General features: G+C 38.7%; 1 protein-coding gene across 4 annotated transcripts in view; it reads right to left on the bottom strand.

Annotated features, from left to right (window-relative positions):
* The window catches only part of A1CF (APOBEC1 complementation factor), an 80,078-nt gene that overhangs the window by 34,304 nt on the left and 23,266 nt on the right, over positions 1-22,508 (bottom strand). For 3 of the 4 annotated variants that reach the window (XR_004926907.2, XM_036123411.2, XM_036123410.2), the window contains exons 2-4: positions 20,882-21,025; positions 5,317-5,451; positions 3,399-3,529 (exon numbers count right to left, since the gene is read on the bottom strand). Coding sequence is in view for 3 of the 4 variants with exons in the window: in XM_036123411.2 (XP_035979304.1) it covers positions 3,399-3,529; positions 5,317-5,451; positions 20,882-20,980 (365 nt within the window). In the remaining variant the exon portion in view is untranslated. Of the gene's footprint in view, positions 1-3,398; positions 3,530-5,316; positions 5,452-5,573; positions 5,677-20,881; positions 21,026-22,508 lie in introns of those variants that run through there. The other variant, XM_078077806.1, reaches the window with a different exon arrangement.

The following is a 22,508-nucleotide window of genomic DNA, read 5'->3' on the forward strand; positions in this document are numbered from 1 at the left end:
TTCCCACCCTCCTCCCCCTCCTCCACTGTAATCCTCAGCAAACACTCACAGACCACGTGAGCTTTGCCTGCATTATCTATTTATTTTTCATAATACCCCCATGAGGTAAGTATCTCCCTCTTTTATAGATGAAGACACTGAAATTCACAGAGATGTATCAGTGTTACATATGAGTGACTGGAATGGATTGGTTGTGCTCATTTTTCACACCCTATTTGTTCTCAGAAAACGTGGACAGGCCCCAGTGTGTAACAAAGTGTTGAGTACATACAGCAAACCGTGCTGATTCCCTGTGTGGCCAAGTCTCCATCCATCTCAAACTAAAAGCCATTTTGAGAATAACCCTCACTTTCCAGATGTCTAGGCTCCACGAAGGACCAAGGAATGGGGACTCTTCTGATCCCTGAAATCTTGTACCTGTCCTATTAAAAAGCTATATTAAAATAGAGCTTTCTGGAGCCCTTTCCAAAAACAGTTCAGTGTACATCATCTCCTATGACAGATGCTGAGAAGGTGTGAGTAATTAGGTGCTGACGGTCCCAGCATTTGTCTGAAGAAACCTGTTCTCTGGTCGCCTGGTTCCCACACCAGACAACCCTCCACATACCAGACAGAGTTCTTTTTGATTCGTGGTGGCCTGTGTGGGAGGGGAACTTTCTTTATACTCTCCTCCAAAACTCTGTTCCTGGATCCGACCTTGGGACTGAGTGGCTAGGCTACTACGGTTGCCAGTCGAGTCCATCTTTTTGCGGCTAAGGGGTTTAAGAAAAATGACCTAGTAATTGATTGACTTACAGAATTCTCAGGATAATGCAGGACTTATTTGGGGCCTGTAGGAAGTGAGAGACAGTAAATGGTAGGAAATCTCTCTGTATTCACATTAAGATGACATTAATTTTAAGATGCGGAAAGGACCTATATGAAAATTATATCTTAGAATTGCTGAATGTGCTAATCTGTAACAGTTCTATCATTTATTGACCTATTACCATGTTCCAAACACTGGGATAAGCATTTAAAAGTCTGTAGGATCCCCACTTTAGGATGAGCACATTGAGGCTTGGAGAGGTGAAGCCACTTGCTGGCACTCAGGTGAAGCCTGTCTGACCCCAAACCTGTTGCTTTTCAACTGCGTCACTGATCTTTCTTCTAGGTGCCCCATGGCTTCCTTTAAGAGATGATTTAGGACAGTTCCGTCTCTAGGTGAAGGTTTTAGAACTCAGGCAATTTCACGACGTTAGCCCTGTTTCTAGTTGATTAAAAACCAGCTATTGATTGCACCAGGTCAATTATGCCCTGGAATCCTCCACCAGTCCCATGATTTGCAATATTACCTATGTTTGGCTGGCTCTGAGGCCTCTCTCCTAGCTCCAATATCATACAGACAATCACCACTTCAACAGCTCCCCTGGGGCTGTCTAATGTGACTCTCACATGTAAATTCCCCAAACTAAGCTCTTCGAGTTTCCGGCTATTCTCCAGGTCTTCCCATCTTAATGACCCTATCTCATCCACAGATACTGGGACCAACATCCTAGCTTTCCTCCCTGAATTCTAATATCGCTCTCACTCTAAATCCGTTATTTAGCCAGTCTTGTCTGTTCAACCCCCAGAACGTACCCCAGGTCCGACCCCTCTGGCCACCTGTACCACCAGGCCCTGCGCACCTGCCGTCATCCCTTGTCTAGACCTAGACTACTCTCAGCTGTAGCTTTCCCTCTGGCTTCCCTCTTTCCCTGCTACAGTCCATTCTTCACCCAACAGCCAGAGTTATGTTTTTAAAAGCATGAATCTAATGAAATGTCTTCTCCTTTTTATTAGAATAAAAGGCAAATTTTGAATCATGGAGTGTAAGTCTCTCAGAGTACATTGCCTTCAGCTCTCCTCTCTGTTTCTACTTCACTGGCTTTGTTCTCTAACACCTCGAGCTTGTTCTCATTTGGGGAACTTTGCACGTGCTGTTCTTATTCTCTGGAATAATCTTCCCCCAGATATGGCTGTCATGGCTGACTCTTTCAGGTCTCAGGTAAAACTGTACTTTCCTGGAGAGTATTTTCTTAAATACACCAAGTTAGAGTAGCCCCCTCCTTAGAGGTGGTTTGATTTTTTTCATACCTAAATTTTTTTTGAGTGTGGTTGACACACAATGTGACATTACTTTCACAGTGATTTGACTTCTCTGTATATTACGCTCTACTCACCATCGTACGACACTATTACAATACCATTGACTACATTCCCTGTGCTGTGCCTTTCATCCCCATTACTGACTCATTCCATAACTGAAAGCCTGTTTCTCCCACTCCCCTTCACCCATTTTGCCCATCCCCCCACCCACTTCCCTCTGGCAACCATCAGGTTGTTCCCTGTATTTATAGGTCTGGTTCTGCTTTTTGTTTGTTTTATTTGCTTTTTTAGAGTCCTCATATGGATTTTCATACTCTTAAAAATCTTCTATACCCATTTGTTTACTATGAGGATGGGAAAAGGCATCTTGATATTTCCAATATTTTGAACAGTGCCCATCAACATATTCATGAAACAGATGAATTAATGATTTTTGTTTCTTTGAGCATTTCACAAAACTTAGTTTGACACCTTATGTAGTGTTGACATTAAATACATATTTTATCAAATTGATTTTCACCAAAGAAAAGAAACCTTTTTTATTTCTGATTTGCCTGTCTTTTGCATATACTATATTAGATAAGTTTGATGGAAGAACAGATACAGGGTGCATTGTCTGCTTCACTTTTTTTTTTTTGGATGCAAAATTTTTTTTCTATTTGTTATTTTTTATTGTTATGTTAATCACCATACATTACATCATTAGTTTTTGATGTAGTGTTCCCTGATTCATTGTTTGTGCATAACACCCAGTACTCCATGCAGAATGTGCCCTCTTTAATACCCATCACCAAGCTAACCCATCCTCCCACCCACCTCCCCTCTAGAACCCTCAGTTTGTTTTTCAGAGTCCATAGTGTCTCATGGTTCATCTCCCCACCCCTCCCCTCTAGAACCCTCAGTTTGTTTTTCAGAGTCCATCGTCTCTCATGGTTCGTCTCCCCCTCTGATTTCCCCCCCTTCATTCTTCCCCTCCTACTATCTTCTTTTTTTTTTTCTTAACATATATTGCATTATTTGTTTCAGAGGTACAGATCTGTGATTCAACAGTCTTGCACAATTCACAGCTCTCACCATAGCACATACCCTCCCCGATGTCTATCACCCAGCCACCCCATCCCTCCCACCCCACCCCCCACTCCAGCAACCCTCAGTTTGTTTCCTGAGATTAAGAATTCCTCATATCAGTGAGGTCATATGATACATGTCTTTCTCTGATTGACTTATTTTGCTCGTCTGCTTCACTTTTAATCAGAAGAAGTGGATCTTACCTAATTTCATAGTTGTTAAGTTGCTTGATTGCATCCTTGGCTTCCTGTTTATTTGAGAAAGTTACAAATGCATACCCTCTATTGTTGCCATTAAAATCCATCATCATTCTCATTTCATAAATTTTACCAATCTACAAGTAAAAGAGAGCGAGAATTCACGTTTGTACATTTGTACTTCCAAATGAAAACACACACACTATTTTCTGAAGTCTTATCTCTGCCATATTTGGCATTTGCATCCCATGTGGAATGGTTTGCATATTTTCATGCTGGGTTCAGATCTGTTATCTGACTCACGGCCAAAGTCAAGTTAAATAAAGAAAACGTATACAAGTGCATTTCAGCTTGACTTAACAGAATATGTTTTCGACAGAGCAAATGGCCTTTCATCATACAATTATCTGTGGATTTATCCATTGTCCTTGGGACCTGAGAATGCATTTGTCATCAGAAATACAATTTCACGATAGATTTGTCCTTGCCCTCTACCTTTGCCTCTCAAGTTTCCATAGTTTTATCTTTGCTTGGTCATACTCTACCACTGACCCAGGACACTCTCCACTTGGAACCTTTCTAACTGATTTCTTATCTTTCTCCCACCATGACCTCAAGATACCCAGGGAAGATGTGTTTCAGAGGATGATCTGGGGATTCCTGCTGTTGTTTTGATCTGTAGGCTGAAGGTAGATGTTTGTTTTACACAATCGGCCCAAGGTTGGGAGCTCCACAGTAGGAGGGCACTCTATCCCTCTGACTATAGCTCTTTTGCTTTGCCTATATACTGTTCCTTCCTGCTATCCCAAATGTTTTCCAGCAACCCAGACTCAGTAATTTATTCTTGCTGGCTGCTGTATGACCAGTGGCCCTAATAGATAGGACAGGCATGTGCAGGGAGAAGAGGTGTCATTAAATGTGTGCTTCTTGGTGGTTGATTACCCCTTGGCTCAGCTTCCCCCACCCCACCCACCCCACCTCACCCCACCTCACCCCACCCTACGGTATTCAGTGGTGGACACCTATCTATCCAGAGCTCATTAGGAAAGAGTTCAAGCATGTTTCATCTGTTTCAGGTGTTTCCTGGGGCTCATTTTCAAGTTCAGTATATAAAATTCTTACAGAATTAAATCCTCATAATTTGTGTACATGCCAAGTGAAATTGTTTGTATAAAATTAGGAGCAGTTCTGAATCAGAGGCTGAGTTATACACATACACACAATTGATTTTGGCATTTAGGGAAAGAAATAGCAAGACTCTAGCTTTTCTAAATTTTCCAGGAATGTGGTTATTGAAGCACCACTTGGTAAAATATTGAAAATTTTAATTTTCTGTTCTCCCTGTAACTCTGGGTTTAGTAACAATATAAGATTTGAAATTAAAACTGAGGAAATGTGTTCCTTAATTATATAATGACTTTGAGAAACCCCATTCTTAATCTTGTTGATGCATTAGGGCAGGCAGATCAAACCTGTAGAAGGAAATTTCATTCTGAATCAATATGTATAGGTATACATTTGAGCCATGACAAACATACACATACTCTTTGAATGTGAAATGGTACACTTTAGAAAACCATATTAAAATGTCAAGTTGGAGCAATATCTTATTTTGGAGAGGTCGTTGTAGTAATATTATAGACTGATGGCTATCTTGCTGCAAACTCAGGGCACCTGGGCAGATCAAGGATCAGAACTTGCAAGTTACCAGCAGCGATAGTTCAAGCCATCAGGAATAGGAAGAGCTACATCAAGGCCGTGACAATAAGGGGACAGCCACTAACAGGAAGGTTTTGAGTTTGTCCATGTTGAAGAATGGCAATTGGAAGAGAAGCCATCACTGACCAAGAAGAATGAGCACTAAACAAAGTGTGTAGTATTTTTAACCCTGAAAGCTAAGAAAAGATATTAAATTTGGACTCACTTTTTCACATAATGGTATAAGTTCATCCTCAAAAAGGTCTCGGGGAAGTTTTCCAATAAAAATTTCACAGCCTCTTTCTGGGGGTGCAGCATCCCAGCCCGGTGGAGGGCCGCCGTATTTTCTTTGTCCATTTTCCTGCAAATCCCGGGTGGATTGTATGAGGCAGAGAAGAAAACAATAAAACCTTTAGTTTGAGTTCCTCAGTTATTTTCAAAATCATAAAAGGAACCTATTTATCATTGACAAGTAATAGTGACCTGGTCAGAGGATAAAGTCAAGGTCTCCTTTATGTGGATTTGAATACCATGCTTTGTGCTTCAGCAACTTGCTTGTGATAAGTGCTGTGAAAACATGTGACATGCTGGACAAATTAATCATGATTATTGTCAATCAAACTCACCAATGCCTGATCATCACAGGATCTGACTGTACTTTGAATCCAGGGCTCTGCTGTAACATGGAGTCTCTATGGTGTGGCAGCAAGGGGGCCGGAGTGGGGCTCGCCCGGCTCCATGACTCGATAGCTATGGGGCTTTGGGCAAATGACTTAGCTTCTTAGAGCCTCAGTATTATCACATATGAAGTGGGGATAATATCGGCTTTTTGATTAAAGGAGATAATACATCAAATACGCATGGCACTGTTCTAGGCATGTGATAATATAGTCAACAGTTACTAATTCTTTTCTTGCCTCCTTGGATTTGGGCTGCCTCATGTGCCCAGCAAGGCCATGTAAGCCCCTAAATAGAAACATTATAAAGATTAGCATTTGAAGAAGTGGACTGGCTAATATTGGGGTAGCTAGTGGGGGACTTAAATCTGTCTTCAAAGCCGACAAGATGGTGAGAGGGGTTTACTGATATTTGATCTCTTTGTGGGGAGCAATACTATTCTCAGTCCAAATAGAATATCAACCCTTGGTAAAACCAACCAGCCCTTGGTAAAAACCCTTGGCATTTTATGGGGAGGAGTAGTTCTGGTTCTTCTCTTTATTAGATATTAGATATTAAAGACACCGGTGCTATCTTTATTTTTTCTAAAGGTTAAAGACCTGAAAGCAACTTGAGGGGCACCGAGTCGAGTATGGGTCTGATCCATTGCTGCTGATCTGCAATAGCATATTTTCTGGGGAAGGGTACACTTACTTCCCACTTAGGTGTAGTCAGAGCTCTTGGTCATTAGACTTTACTGTGATTTTTGAAGAAAAGTGAATATAAGGGACCAAATATCAGCATTCATTGCTAACTTCTACAAGTAATACTTTAAGAAGTTTTATACTACAAAATGATACATGTTGTTGGAAAAAACTGTAATGCAGAAGGCGAAAAACATAGTAATGTATAAGATTAAGAGAAACATCTCCCAGTGCATCACTCTGCCCATATATCGAAGTAGTTCCTGTTAAATTTGTTTGTTTTTCCAAATATTTTTCTATGTGTGTTCTTAAAAGTCATATGTTAGTTGTTTAAAGACATTGTTTTATATGATAGTTTGTTTAAAATCAAACAGAGAACAACTTCCAGTTTCACTGTTAAATCTTTATATAAACCAACTTGGGACTTTCTCAATTCTTTTGTAAGTATTAGCTCAAAGGTTTTTGGATCACAGTGTAAATTTTGTCTCCAGTTGTGATCACTTTTTTATTCCTAGTTTCTATAATATTGCTTTAAATTAAAAAAAAAGGTATCAGATAGGTGTTCTACCTTGCCTTGATTATTTTTTGCCCCCAACAACCAGGTGTTTATTTATTTTACTAAATATTTAAATATTTGCCTCAAGAGTTCTTGCATTTTTTTCTTCCCCTATATTCTCGCATAATCATCTAGCAGCAGAACTTTTGTAGCACTGAGAAATGAAATGTTTTATATTTCTAGGGAAAAAAATGCCTTAAGAATTCAATGAGCTCTATCTCAATCAAGAATTTTCATAAAAATATGAAGCTGATATTTTCAGAGATATATTAAAAGTTCTGGCTACTTATCTTCTAACAAAAACCTATATGACACTTGCCATGTGCCAGACACTGTCATAAGGCTTCAACAGTGTCGGAGGTTAAGGACTACTGCTGTCTCCTTTTACAGAAAACCCTGAAGCCCAGAGAGATTATGTAATTTGCTGAGGTCACATGGTTGGGAAGAGGCAAAGCCAGGATTTGAACCCAGGCCCTTTGGTTTCAGAGACCATCCGCTTAATCCCCACATTTTGCCTTGTTATATGGAAGTCTATAATCATTTATAACAGATCCATGCCTTTACATACTCACTTGTGAAAAAAATTATCATGCCCTTAAATTGCAAACACTCTGCTGCATTTAAAATCCTTTCCAATTTCCAATCATTTTATTACACAAATTTTGGAAGGACATATCTGATGTCTATTGCTTATAAGGAGACATATTTCAATTGCCAAACTAAAATCCACCTGCTTGGTCTGACGCTCACCATTTGGTTGATGATGATCCTTCTGAGACCATTTCGATCTATATTAAATGTCTAGAGGTCTATTCAATGGATTATTGGAATAAACGTAGTATAAACTTGGTAGTAGTTTTATTCTTTAGGTTGAAGAAACCGAACTTTCATCCCATAATACTAAAGTAGCTATTCCAGAATTTCTGATTTGACAGGCTTTGTCTGATAGTTTGAAAATAGGCAACTGACAGATTGACCTTTAAATTTTTCTTTCTTGCTATAATTGCTAAAAATATCACCGAACTATTTTGTGCTCATCACGTGAATAGGAGGATTCATCTGCTTATGAGCCAAAATAATTGGGCAGTAAAGCTTATTAATCGTCTTTCTACGGTTTCTATAAACACTTGACAAAAATTCCCCAAGGGTATTTTTTTGGAATCACAGAGTCTGGATGGTTCAGAGACACCACGAAATTCATGCACGGGGGAGATCTGCTCTACGAACCACCCACTGGGCTTGGAATGCACCAGCGGTGGCCGAACGTGCCAATTTAAGACAGCGCTGGGCGGTAGTCATGGGATTAGAATAGCTGTCCATTACTCAGAAAGGACAGTTGGGAGCTGGATTGCTGGTATTTTTGGCACTGTTGTTATAGTTGAGGAGTTTAAAATAGATAAAGCCCAGTTATAATGGCTCTTTCCCCTCCTGGCTGATGTCCTTCTCGTGGGATGCATTCCCCCAGTAGTACAAATGTATTAATAGTTCAGAGAGAAAGAATATAGGTTTTTGTTTTTCATGAGAGAATGTTCATTAAATTCTGGGAACTTCTATTTTTCTAATCGAAGACTTGGAAACCATTTACTCTCGTAGCACATAAATAGATAGAAAACTTCAACTATGTAAATTAAAAATTGAAGACCTAATTCTAACTATAAATCCAGTGGGTGTAATTCACATACTGGATACTGAGCCCACCTAGTAACTCAGTTTATATATCAAGAGTATTTGGAAGTTTCTCTGTCACAGATATTTTAGCCCTTTCATTATGGAACCATAGAGTCTTTAAGAAATGATGTATACCATCTTCTTGATGATGAATAAAACCACCCAAACTTTCATAAATGATTGTAAGCAATAAATCTTAGCTTGAGGTCAAAAGGATTGAGTTCATTTTGGCCATCTGGTATCTGACCTTTTTATACATCCAGGGAATCTGAGCCAAATTGCATTTTCCTACAGGGGTTAAAAAAGGCCAAATACTTGCTATTCCAGCTTCTTTTGCTGCTGGGATAGTCATGGTTATAATAAAGTAAAATTGAGTTCTGGTGCAGAAATCATAATGGTGCAGACCTCAATGTTGAACACCTCATGATACATTTTCTTATCATTCCAGATTTGCGATGTGGTTTCCTAAAACCTTCCTAAAAACCTTGAAAACCTCCCTGAAAGCTTACTCTTAAATCTAGTTTTCCAAATCAAAGTTTCCACAAAAAAAAACATTCTTTTAATAAACTCCTTTTCTGCATAATCGGCCAGAATGGACTTCTGTTACTTACACGTAATAGTAACAACAGCAAAAAAACCCCACAACAGTTGACCCTAATTGAGTCAAAATTTGAATCCCAAGCCCACGCTTGTAATAATATTTTTCTTTGGTTTTTGTATTAACCCAATATGCTCATTTTACAAATAAGGAAACTGACACTGGAGATATTATGTGACTTGCTTAAAGTCACACTGATTTAATTTATTGCACGAAACACTAGAATGAAGGTCCTATGATTCTCATTCTGGTGAATTTCATGGCATATATACTGTTCAAAGTCATGATGGCAATTTTTTCAGGCTTATGAGCCTCATAATTCTTCGTGTTGTGCTATGCCTATTTTCAGTTTCACCAAACATGGAGACCAGATGGTTGGTTTTCTCCTCTTAGTGAGCCCATTTATAAACTAGAAGGAGATTAATTAATAAATCCTCATGCAGTCTGGTTTTTTTTTTTTTTTTTTTAAGTTTCCTGAGCAGTAATTTCCATTGCTTGAACGATTCTTTGGAAATCATCTGTAATCCTCTTTGTGGTTCTCTTTGGTCCTTTGTTTTTTCTTGCCAAGGGGAAGAAGTTGTGTATATTCCCTTACTAAACTGCTTTCAGATGTTCTCCTGCCCATTTTCCAACTGGCTGTGTTTATATTTATTTCTGTTTCTGTTAGAGCTGGACAATCCACTCATGCTCGGTGGCATTTGTCACCTTCACAAGCATGGCAGTCACCAGGGCCATGCCCGGGACAATGGTCCCGTGGCCAGACTCTTGGAGACTCTTCTCAACAGCCTATGTCAGTGTATGGAGAACATGTTTCAGGACTGTGTCTTTTGAAGGTTGTGACTTAATACCATATTTCCCCAGTTATTGATTTGTGAGATTGAATAAAGTTCTCTATTAGATATTATTTCTATGCCCACCTATATACCACCTATATATCTCCTATGTCATAGAGTTCAACATGTCATAGAGATCAGCATCCTCTTAGATGTGATTTTTGCCGTTGGTCTGCTTATGACCTTTTTGTCCCCTTAGGCCAACAGACAGTGCTATGGGGAATACTCATTTTGTTAATTCTATATAAAGATAATGATCTGTCTTGTGTATTATTTATTTGCCTTTACATCATAAGATCAGTGACCTCAGGTTGGCTTAATCTCTTTTAGGCTGAGAAATTTTAGAAAGCAGAGTTTATTTAACTTATATACTGTGGAACCTGACAATACCCTTATTAGCTATATTTTTTACAGTGCTTACCAAGCATATCCAATAGGCAGGTCAGGTATTATTTTTCTAATGATAAAGAACAATAATAATTGTGATGTAAAGGCTGAATAAACAGAATGTTAAAATTTATAGAACTGTGAGACTACATCTGGAAACCGAGAGGAAAAGCTAACACATGAACATAACAGGCAAATATAAATTTAGTTTTATCCTCCTATAGCTTGGTGTTTCTCAAAGTATAGGGTGTGAGACATTAGGTAGTTTAGAGGCCATTGTTTATCTTAATAGTCATGCATTTTATTGTACATTAGAAAACATGTAATTACCGTATAAAACTTGTGGCTTTTCCATTTACATAAGTGAGCAAAATTTACTTTTAAAATTAACTTGAATAGAAATAGTTGATGTAATGAATTCTGAATAGAATTATTGGTGACACGTGTTTATGGCAAAAATCACAATGAAAAATGCACACAGCTTCTGGCTCTTGACAATTCTTTGTTTCACTCTCCGTGGAGCCCTTCCATTTGATCTTAAAAAAAAAAAAGGTATGATACGGTTCTTCCACGAAAATGACTTTTAGCAAATTAGGAATCATGTTCTTGTTTCACTTTGGAAAGCTGACTACTGAAGCCCTATTGCCTAGCAAAATATTCCTAATATCATCTCAGGTTGTTCACTGTCTTTTAGAGGCAGAACTAATTTGTGTTATCAAAGGATGCATTTAATAATCTGTAATACTTGCCCTTTCCCCTAAAGGATTACGTGTGGCAAACTTTCGGAATTCAGTATCTCAATATTTGAAGTATTCAAAAGCAAACAGGCTTCTAAACATAGCTTGTATTTTGTAAAGCTCTTTATAATACTAGTTTCTGGCCAATTCACGGGACTATTAAATTCAAGGGTATCCTTACAATTCAAAATCAGAAAAACTTTTTGGAGTGTATCTGTTTTTACAAAAGAGGACAAGTAAAATGCCAACTCGCTTCTAAGACCCTGTGTTCACCTTCTGCAAGGAAGTCCAGCTAATGAGGGACCGCACAGCATCTATTGGAGGGAGACTGGATTCACTGTGCTCACGCTCACTTCTGGCTTCCAGCTCCGCGCATGTCTGTTGACTGCTGCAGTCTGAGGAGCCTCTCCATCCCCACCAAGACATAACTGGGTGAAAGCTTCGGTGATTCCTTTATCCACTGGGGGCTTTTACCTTTCAGAATGTGGGATTTATTCAAGAGGCCCAGCCCACTTTTTATTATAGATACAATTTGCCCTTTCGAATTGAGTAATATTATAGTAGATGAAGATCCGGTTAAATTATAGAAAGCCATCCACATACAGATAAAGACATTTGTCCACGTGCAATGAAGAACATTGGTTTGGGTGATTGCCCTCCTGTCCTGTCCTACCGAGTTCAACATGGGCCAAGAAGAATTCTGCCTAATGCACTTGTGTTTTGGCATGAGGAGTTTTATACGGTAATTATTCTCCTTACCAAATCCCCCATGAATTTTAATTTCTGACGAGCTGAGGGATTTGGCAAGACGTTTAACCTTTCCTGACTAAATTCTTCGTTTATAAAGGGACAGGGCTGACTGGGTGATGACAAGGGGCTTGTGAGGGTGGGAGGATGCTGGTGAAAGGGAGGCTGCCCTTGACCCCGCAGCTGAAGGTGGGAAAATGTTCAGAGACTGTTTTGTGAGTCAAAACGACCCTTAAAGGGAATGTTGTAGGGATTTAAAAAATCATTGTGTCTCCAATTGCGTGTCTGCTTGATACCTATTCTATTACTAAATGACTTTCTTTGCATCAATTTCCTTTCTTAAAGAAACTTTTTTCTATAAGTTTCTTAGAAGTGAATCATTCTTATAAGTGAAGTATGAGGATCCTTTCTCGCAACCGAAGGTGATTATAAAAATAATTGCAAAGTGGGAAATCATGATCACCTTCTAGGTAGGCTTGTTTGCGAAAACCTCTGAGCCCGAGTCCTGTTCTCTGTGTTTAAGAAGGTGTTTAAGGGGAGGTGTTTAAGATGTATCTCCCCCAGCTAACTTTTCTTATCAGAAAGTTTGAGAGAGAATCCAAAGTACAGTTGATCCTTGAACAACACGGATTCGAACTGCACAGGCCCACTTATGTGCTGATTTTTTACAGTAATGTAAATATATTTTCTCTTCCCTATGATTTTCTGAACATCTCTCTAGCTTTATTGTAAGAAGGCAGTATATAATAAAACATACTAAGTATGTGTTAATCAACTGCTTATGTTATCGGTAAGACTTCTGGTCAGCGGTAGGCGAATAGTGATTAAGTTTTGGGGGAGTCAGAAGTTAGCAGGCAGAGTTTTGACTGTGTGTGTGGGGAATAGCACCCCAACTCCCATATTGTTCAAGGGTCAGCTGTAGAATAATTCTTACTCTGAGATTCAAAGTCATTTAATGCTGTGTCAATGTGCCATTCAACATCGTCTCCCCTCTCTACCCTGCACCTCTGAAACAATGTTAAAAAAAACCCACAACTACTGACATCCTATGCAAATTCATGATTGTATGGTATTGTGATCTCACTGTTTTTGTCCTTGCCTATGTTAGATAGCTATCTTTGAATCTCCTGATAAAGTTTTGGGTTCTGAAGATGAAGAGTCACTTATTTTTGGTTCCGTATTTTATACTTATTTGGATAATACTACTTATTTGGATCAGTATTAAACAGGTAACAATTGAAGAAATGCTGAAGTTGCCCACAAGCAAAGTCCACAGTCCCAAAGAGCTGTTCATGTTTCCGCATATTTAAGTCATGAAATTCACACCTATTTTTAAATGGAAAACCCCACGTGCTTCTAGTTAAAGGGAAAACACTCTCAGGCATAGTTTGCAAAGATTTTGAACCTTCAGTTGAAGAGCTCATATATAACCAATTCTCTATCAGGCTATTTGAGGAGAAATTCATGGCTGTTTGAAAATAGCTTCGGGAATCCATTTCCATTACTTGGGATCCTGAAGTTCCCATCCGTCACCTGTCAGGCATGCAGGCATACATCTTCCACAAAAAGATTCACAGAGCTGTTCCTTCATTTGGAGGCTTCCACCCCATGCTTTGGCATTTCTGGCTAGTAAAAGCAAAGCCTTCTTAGGAGTTTTAAAGCTGGTCTGTGGGTGGCTGGGGTGATAAGCTTAGGGAAACACGTGTCTGTGATGATCTACGGGCCCCATCCTGTTCTCAGGCTCAGTCTACCTATTTAAAGAATTAGTATTAACACACTTGGTGAATGACTTAAGTCCTTGGATAGCAGGGACATGAGCAGGTGGTACCAGGCAATGGAAGAGAAAGTAGGACCTGGGAGCTATATTTTACCATGAAGTCGAATTCCTATTTCTGTCCCTAGGATTTTTGTGTGGTGGTTGGAAAAGAATGTCAACGCCACAGTGTTCTTCCATCTGCTTCTCCCTGTGCTCATCTAGATGAAGCCGGTTGTAAACACGGGGATCCTAAGTTGCTTATTTTCTTCGCATTATTCATAAGAAAAAATTGCAACTTAACTACCAAGTAGAATTAAGGAAGGACAAAACCAGAGAGATGAAGGGAGTTACTTTGGGGCACCTTTAGGAGAAGGATGGTGTCCTAATCCCATGTATGTGGCTCTGGCACCATCCTTTCTGCCTTCTGACTTGTACATCTTTGTTGAGGAGATGAGCAAATTAGAATGAAAATATGTGGTTGTACTGAAATCCCACATTAGAGAACATGCACAGCGAGCAAAGTTTGAAGGGTGGGAATGAAGCTACATTTTATTCCTAGCTTGAGGGAACCGTTCCCAGGAACCCAGCCTCATGGTTGATTAATAGAGGAAGGGAAGGAGGGAGCCCACTTATTTCTCTTCTTTATCTGGTGCAATCTTACTGGATCTTTGGAATTAAGACACACTAATGTCTTTGCTGTTCAAAAGTGCTGTGGCCCCCTCTGCCACGATGCTGTTTTGTCCCTGGCTCCTTGCATGGTTCTTTTTTGGGCTCACCCTCCAAGTTCCAGCTGCAGTGTCCTCTTGCTTGAAGAGGGTCCCCTGTTATGCTCTGTCACACCACCCAGTTTATGATACTCATGGCACTTACCACGATCTGCAATTTTTTGGTTTCTTTACTTGATTATTTTCTGCCTCCCCTTGAGGATAACCTTCATGAAGGCAGGAAACCTGGCCCTCTTTGTGGAGTCAATGAATGAATGAGTGAATAAGGCTCAAGCGGGAGCTGGCTGGGGTGGGTAAGACAAAGAGGGTATGCCCGCTTCTCTTAAGGAAGTTTAAACACTCATTTATGCTATGGGGAATTTTCTTTAAAAACTGTGGATTCGCTTCTCACACAAAGTACCAGAGTAAGCATTAGAGTTGAGGTCAGCAAACTTTTTCTGGGAAGGGCCAGGTGGTTGATATTTTTGGCTTGTTAAAAGACAACTCCTTAAAAATCTAAAATCTAAAATCACAACAAAAACAGGCGGTAGACAAAGTTGAGTCTCGGCTCATTTGGTTGACCTCTGGCTCATGTCTCTACTGAACTGTAGAATTCTTTTTTTTTTTTTTAAAGATTTTATTTATTTATTTGAGAGAGAGAGAATGAGAGACAGAGAGCATGAGAGGGAGGAGGGTCAGAGGGAGAAGCAGACTCCCTGCTGAGCAGGGAGCCCGATGCGGGACTCGATCCAGGAACTCCAGGATCATGACCTGAGCCGAAGGCAGTCGCTTAACCAACTGAGCCACCCAGGCGCCCTGAACTGTAGAATTCTGGGGCTTGTTTTCTGACTGCAAAATTAAAGGGTTGGATGATATCAATATTAAGCAAATTTCAAACATTACAAAGATTTGAAAGACCAGCCTAATGAACCCAGGGACCTATCCTGTACATTTAATAATGGTTGTTATTATTATAATATTATAAATATTTATAATTATAATATATAATATATATAATATATAAATATAATATAAATAAATATAAATATAAATAATATATAATATAAATATTATTAAAGAAAACCTTTAATAATGAGGTTTTCTCCATGAAAATTTCCCAATTTGTTGACGCTGACTGAATGCTGCTTAGAACATTTTTCCACTTCATGAGATTTTTTTTTTCCCCTTATCATAAAAATAGTCCATACTCATTATAGAAATTTTGGAAGAAAAGAGCATCAAGCAAGAAAAACTTACTCTAATCAGAGATCACATTTTATTATTCTCCAGTATTTTTACTGTGTGTAAAGAATTTCTCAGAATATTATTTGGAAGCTATATATAGCTTTGCACTCTCATTTTTAGGTCAACAACCATGTTTGGATGTCTCTCCATGTCTTTCTTTGAAATCCTAATTCTACATGACTATATAATTGGGAAATGGAAGGGTGACCATATTTTTTTGTGACCAGTAATATTTTATTGGACATTTAGGATAGATCTATTTTTTGACATTATGAATTCCAGGATGATGAACATCCTTATATCTGAATATTTGTCCCCACTCATTAGGTCAGGGTATGGTCCGTTTGATAGCTCCGTACAGAAAGGAGGCACCCACAGCTGTATTGCTCAGTCAATGGGTCTTATGTTACCATTTTTAATTTTGGATAAACTCACTTTCATCGCAACTACTTTATATGCATTTTAGGGCAGACGCTACATCTTCTACTTCTATAATCCCAAGGCCATCCATAACACTGTTCAGTAAGAGGGACTAAGGAAACAAAACACAAAAACAAAAAATCCTTTATGCATACTAAAGACAACCACTGGATTAAGAAAGCATTGGGACTGTCATAATTTATAAAAATTTGTGTCCTAATGATTTTTAGAAAATAGATTATCAGGGTAATTGGACAACAGTACTAATACACACCATATTTTGAATTATTTAAAAATAATATTTAAGTATGGAAAATACATGATAAATATAAGTATTTTAAAATATATGATAAAGTAGCCTACTTTTAAAAATACTTGGACTACTCGAGGGTGATCTTTATTAAATATATTTTTAGTTTTAACTTTACTAGAATTAAAATTGATGTAAAATAATCACACGTTGGGTGGGAAGTTGGCTGAAAATGCTCATCTATGAAAATGTATTTTTCTGGCATTAAGGAGAAAATTCCAGATGGAAGGATCATCATAGGTCAGAGTTTATGACCCACATCATTAAAGAATTCTTGAAGAAAGGGTCAGCAGGATCTGATTTTTTTTTCTTTGACTCTCAAAAATATACTTGTTTTAGGAAATCTGGCAAGTTCAGTTAATGAAAAAAGGGGAGAAGCACCACACATAATTCCATTGTCTGGAGGCAAAGACTGTTGACAAAGTAACAACATTGCAGCATACTTCCTTCCAAAATATTTCTATGTGGTGTTAACGCAAGTGTGAAGTTGAAATTCAATAAATTTTTATCAATATTTATTGAATGTCTACTAAATGTGGGGTATGGCATTAACTTTCCTTTATTCTCCAAGGTATTTTGATGAAATTTCCAGGTATCAATATCGAAAGATGTACTTTGTGATTTCTTTTTTTTTTACAATAATTCAAAGGCTCACAGGCACAAAGTGTTGCATCAGTTGGGATATAAAAGACTGGCTCACGTTATTAAGTAACCTGCAAAATTCTATTTTTGACAGCTGTATTTGTCCTGCTAGTGATAACAGAGCACAAATTAGTCACCCTCTGGTTTTTGAGTTCTCCTTTTGCAAGTATTCAACGTTCAACCTCAGAGGCTGCAAAGATCCAACAAAAGAAATCCTTCAAAACCTAATTTAGCAAATACCATCAAATTTCAAATGGTCTTTTTATGGGTATGCTCCCAGAATTGTATTAAGCTCTTTCTTTATCTTAATTTTTGGTACAGAGATTTTTTAAAAAGGAAACCCGATGTTGCCCTCTTTTTGAAGGCTGAAGTATGGAGAAGACTGAAGAGTCTCCCCTAAGTCTCAAAGCGCTGAGGCTGTGCCTCCAACATGCTGTTCTCCTTTTTCAGCCAGTTAATCTGGGCTGCTGACCAGTGACTAGATTGTGCAGATCCCAGGATTGCAACATCATGACTAGCAGAGTGGGAGCAGGACCTAGCCAGTATTCTGGAAATTAAGACCAAGAGTGGTTAAGGACATGCTGAAGGTCATACCACTTGTATGTGGCAAGGAGTGTATTAAACCACAGGTCTCCCATTTGAAGTCTTGGGTGACTTCCTATACTTTGCAGCCAAAATCAGGAGGGATTTTCCAATTCATTCAAAATGATTGAACCTAGTCATCTATGTATTTAGACCTTAATTAGAGGCTTTAGATCTGGATAGCTGGGTTTTAGAATTCTAGGTTTTACATTATGGAAGAATTTCTGACCCAATTAGTCGTTCTGCTAACAAATAAATAGTACTACTCCAAAGGGAATCATGTTATAAAGTTTAGGCTCAACAAAATAGTTTTGCATGCCCTGTCATGCTAATCTCTAAAATTGCAGTCATAAAGATAATATTATAACAGCTCTTAGTTCTGTAAATCTTGCCAGAAATTCTGACCAATAGCAGTGGAATTATAGCTTATAAATCATGGGCAAGGTACCTAACCTTCCTGTGCCTTGTTTTTCTTATCTGGAAACTGGAGATGATCATAGTGTTGTTGTAAGGATTAAATGAATGTACTTATACAAAGCAGCTAGAATGGAAGTGCCCACTAAATGTTTACTATTATTTAGTTGCTATTAACTTGAGGTTTCATTATTGACATTTTCTGCATGTAATTGAATATATAAGTTCAAAGTAATATGCTGATCGGCCGTATATTTTTAGTTATTTTATTGGGAAAGAGTTTTAATTATAAAAGTAAAGTAGCCCTATTGATTTCTCTTCCTTTATACTGCAAATGTTCTTAAATCCTAGCATTAGGTTTGTAAAATTATCCCCATCACTATTTGAGTCTTTGAAAAATATACTATCTGTAAACTTTTTACATAGCTGTAATAATATGTTACAATTTTCTGTCCTGCAGAATTTTTTAAAATGATTACTTAATGATCGAATGCTATTTATTTTGCAACAGGATTTTAAGATGGATGGAACTCTTTTTGGCCTCTGGCTTGGATATGAAATCAAGTCACTGGACCACCAAGCAGGGTGAGGAGGTAGCAAGAAGCTGCTATAATTGTTTTACATTCTTGACAGAACACCTCCTTCCTGCTCCCCATCCCTGAGTTTAGGAAAGCAGTAAGGGAGTCTGAGAGGGGGTTTTGGAGTCCATTCAGAGATATTTGGAGACCACTGCTGGTGAGTTGTGGATTCTAATCTCCCCCAAGTGAAAGTAATTGTGAGGTGCATCTCAATTTACCTGAGGCAGGGGAGATAAGGAAACCACTCAGAGAGCTTGATATGCATCCTCTGTGTTTGGGAACACACTAGGCTGGTGGGTCTAACTCATTCCTGAAATACCTAATGGTGAGAGCAGTGGGTTCTCCTGCTTTGATGTTGGTGAGAAGGAGAGGTGGATGCTTTGTGGCAGCCGTCCCTCCAGGTTTTACTGGTCAGAGAATGTGTGAGTACTTTCGGGGGACTAGAGTTTGGCCACATGGAGGAATCAGGGGTTATCTTCCCTCTTCCCCAGGAGGGCTGCTTAGAGTGTCCAAAAGAGCTCTGCAGAAGGAGTCGGAGGCCCAGGAGAGTGGTGCTAGAGGAGAGTGAAGCCAGGTGAGAGATGCCTAACAATGGAATTAAGGACGTCTCTGATGATCCTGCCTACCTGCTGAGCCCAGAGAGCCCAGTGCTGACATACTGGGTCAAGCACACTCTGCCCCCTCTCCTTTGCTTTGATCCCTTCCTTCTGCCTCAGCTCTGAGTCAGAACGCATAGTTAGCAGGCTGGCATGGGAAATTATGCTTCTGAAAGCATAAAAGAACATAGAAATCACCATCTAACTGACATACTTGGGAAAGGAAATAGCTGTAACTTTGAAGTTTTTATTACAGTGCACTAGACATGTTATTATTTAGTGGAAGATTTTTTTTATTACCTAAAAGTTACCAAAAAAGCCATCAGACTTGCCCTGAATTTCATTTGGGGGGAAAGGAAGAACTAGTGTTTTGAAAAATTGAATAATTTGCATTGTTTTGTGGTTAATTCTCATAAAGTTCTGCTTGTTGAATGTAATGATTTGATATTCATAGTTTACTTAATAATTTTCTTTTATACACTTAGGTTTGTGATATTGAGGTATTAAAAATAATGCCATGCTAGACAGGTTTATATGTATTCCTATCATTATATTTTGGACCATTAGAGATTTATTTCCAGAAGGCAAACATCCTTATGTATAAATATTAATAAATTGCTTTTCAAAAGGGTTTAAGTGCTTTCTACTACCACTGTTTGCATGAGTGTTTCAGATACAAAGAAGGTTAAAAGAAAAAAAGTTTAAGTATTTTTGGTAACATTTCTAACATAACTAAATGTAGTACCCTTTGTAACAATCTGACAAAGGAATACGTAATAAAAGGATGCTGTATGTTTTATTATCCAAATGAAATTTGTATTTGTAATAGCATATGGGTTTGGTTAAGTTTGAAAAGTATGTGGGTGAAAGACTACAGCTGGGAATTAAAATACTTTGTCTTACTGTAAAAAGGGCAACATTATTTCTTCAAGTAAGATCATTAATATGCCTAGTACTAGCTTTCTTTTCTATGTGTCCTAACCTCTCTAAAGGAGGCTTTCATAGAAACAGCAATAATATATAGATAATTCTTAACCAACATCTATGAATAGTCAGTTTTAGGACTTTTTCTTTTTCCTTTTTAAAAATGCTGAACATGGAGAGAAATTATTACAGATCCTAAACTTGGCTGGGTAGGTATTATGAGAAAACATCATGGAATAGCTATGGTGACCAAAGGGTCAGTCCTGGGATCCCACATCCAGAAGTCTTCCTGCATCTGAAGTAGAAAATCTCTCTGGAAACTAAGGCTAGTTCAGGGAGAGTTTGTTCTCTGCTGATTCTTGAAACACTAGCATGGTTCTACTTCATAGAAAGCTTTGGGTAGTAAATTCCAATTGCCTTTTCATGTACCAAAGTGGTTTTTTTAAAGCTACGATAGTCTCTATGACCGTGAACAAGGATTCTGCTTTCAAATGACCAGTAAGGTGAAGCTGATAACCCCAGGTAGAAAGAACATCCTCTGCAGGGTCACCTACAACACTGAAATGATGTGACTTCTCCCCCATCCCCGTTCCCCCTCCCCCGCCCCGGGGAAGAACATTCATCAAGAGTTACACAGCTGACCTTTCACATCTTGCATCTTAGGACCACGAATATTCCCACCATTCAGTGAATTCAGTGCTGGATCTCAGCAGATGTCACAAGAAGTTCCTACCTGGACCAAGCTATATCCTGTGCGCTGGACCAGTGCTCGGAGAGCTGCTTCCTTCTGGGTGCCGCTCAATCCATCCCCGGATTTGTGATTTGATTCCATTGAGAGTGATTATCAGCAAAAAATCAGGTTAATTAGGGTTGCTCACTGAAACCAAATTTAAGATAAATTAAGTAAATTACTGTTGCCAAACTTGTCCTTCTCATGAAGGGCATCTTTAGGAAACATTCTCTATAAATAAGTCATTAAGGTTAGAGCAACGAACAGCCACACACAAACACGGCTGGTGAAATGTCCTCATTAAAAAAGAGTTTTTTTGAAAAAGGTTCCATTTTAGTTGGAATTTAGAAGTCACAAATGAATAATACCCCTTCTCCAATTAGAACACAGATCAGTAAATCTCAATCCAATTATTTTAGAATGTCACCAAATGCTCAAAACAAATTAGCTCATGTCAATTAAAAATATGCAGAATGGTCCTTGCAGATGTGGGAAGAGAACGTGGTTCCAAACCAACTAGGATAAAGTATTAAAATCCTGAGAGATTTTTTATCTACTCAGTGTGTTACCTAAAATACTTATCTACTTAATCTCCAAAGAGAAATTTCTAGAATAGGGTGTGCTTGTGTCAGCTATATAGGAGTCATCATGCAAACTAGTCTGTGTAATAAAGGTGTCATATGGGTTTTAACAAAACAAGAACAATAGATTTTTTTTTAAAGTGCCTACTAACACCTGGATCATCTATCACTTAGACCACTCAGGAGAGGACAGGAAGGCCTTTGCAAAAAAATGTAAGAAATTCTAAAAGTTTACACATCTCCATGCTTATGTAGATATGAAGATGCAGTTTCAGCATTTTATCATCTGTGCTTTTTATTTGGGGACATAATTTGAACCCCATTGCAAATGTGATAATTGCTCCTAGTTAGAGGTTCACAGGGCAAGGGTGTGGTCGTCCTGAATGGTCCAGGCTGCGGTGGCATGGGGGCTCGGCAAGCTCCCATGCACAGAGGGGCTTACACTGACCTGCTTGTTTAGTGTCAGGGCTCAGGAAGGTTCTGTGCTGGGCTTTCGCCCTGCCCACTGGGCTCTGCCAACCAAGACTGAAGAAGGGTGTTACACAGTGATTTGAATCACATGCAGATTGAATGCTTTCAACATAGACCCTTTTAAGACTTTTCTGTGCTATGCATGGAGCTTTCCTACACTACTTTTGTTGGTCATTTAAAGATTCAGATGAATGGGCCATTACTAGTATAGGAAACGTGTAAAAAATTGGGTGAAAAGTAAAGCAGAGGTGGTTGTGTCAATAAAAGATTCAACGTATTCTATTAAGGTAATAACTAATAGACAAACTCATAGACAAGCAGCGTCTAGCATTGTCTAGAAAGTAAGACTTCCAATAAAATATAGAGAACAAGAGAAAAAGGAGATTTCAGAGAGACTATTCATCAGTTGTTATAGGGACAGAATAATTTCATGCCTCACATGTAAGCATGGCCATTCCTGCCCTTGATAGTTCTAGTAATTCTTGCCTGTTTCTAACCCCGGCCAATTTCGTCTTTACTCATTCTCTCAAGTAGTATTAAGTCAGAGCTGTGCGCATATCAGCTTCACCCCTCCCAAC

Source organism: Halichoerus grypus, chromosome 7, assembly GCF_964656455.1.
Source record: "Halichoerus grypus chromosome 7, mHalGry1.hap1.1, whole genome shotgun sequence".
Taxonomy (NCBI): Eukaryota; Metazoa; Chordata; class Mammalia; order Carnivora; family Phocidae; genus Halichoerus; species Halichoerus grypus.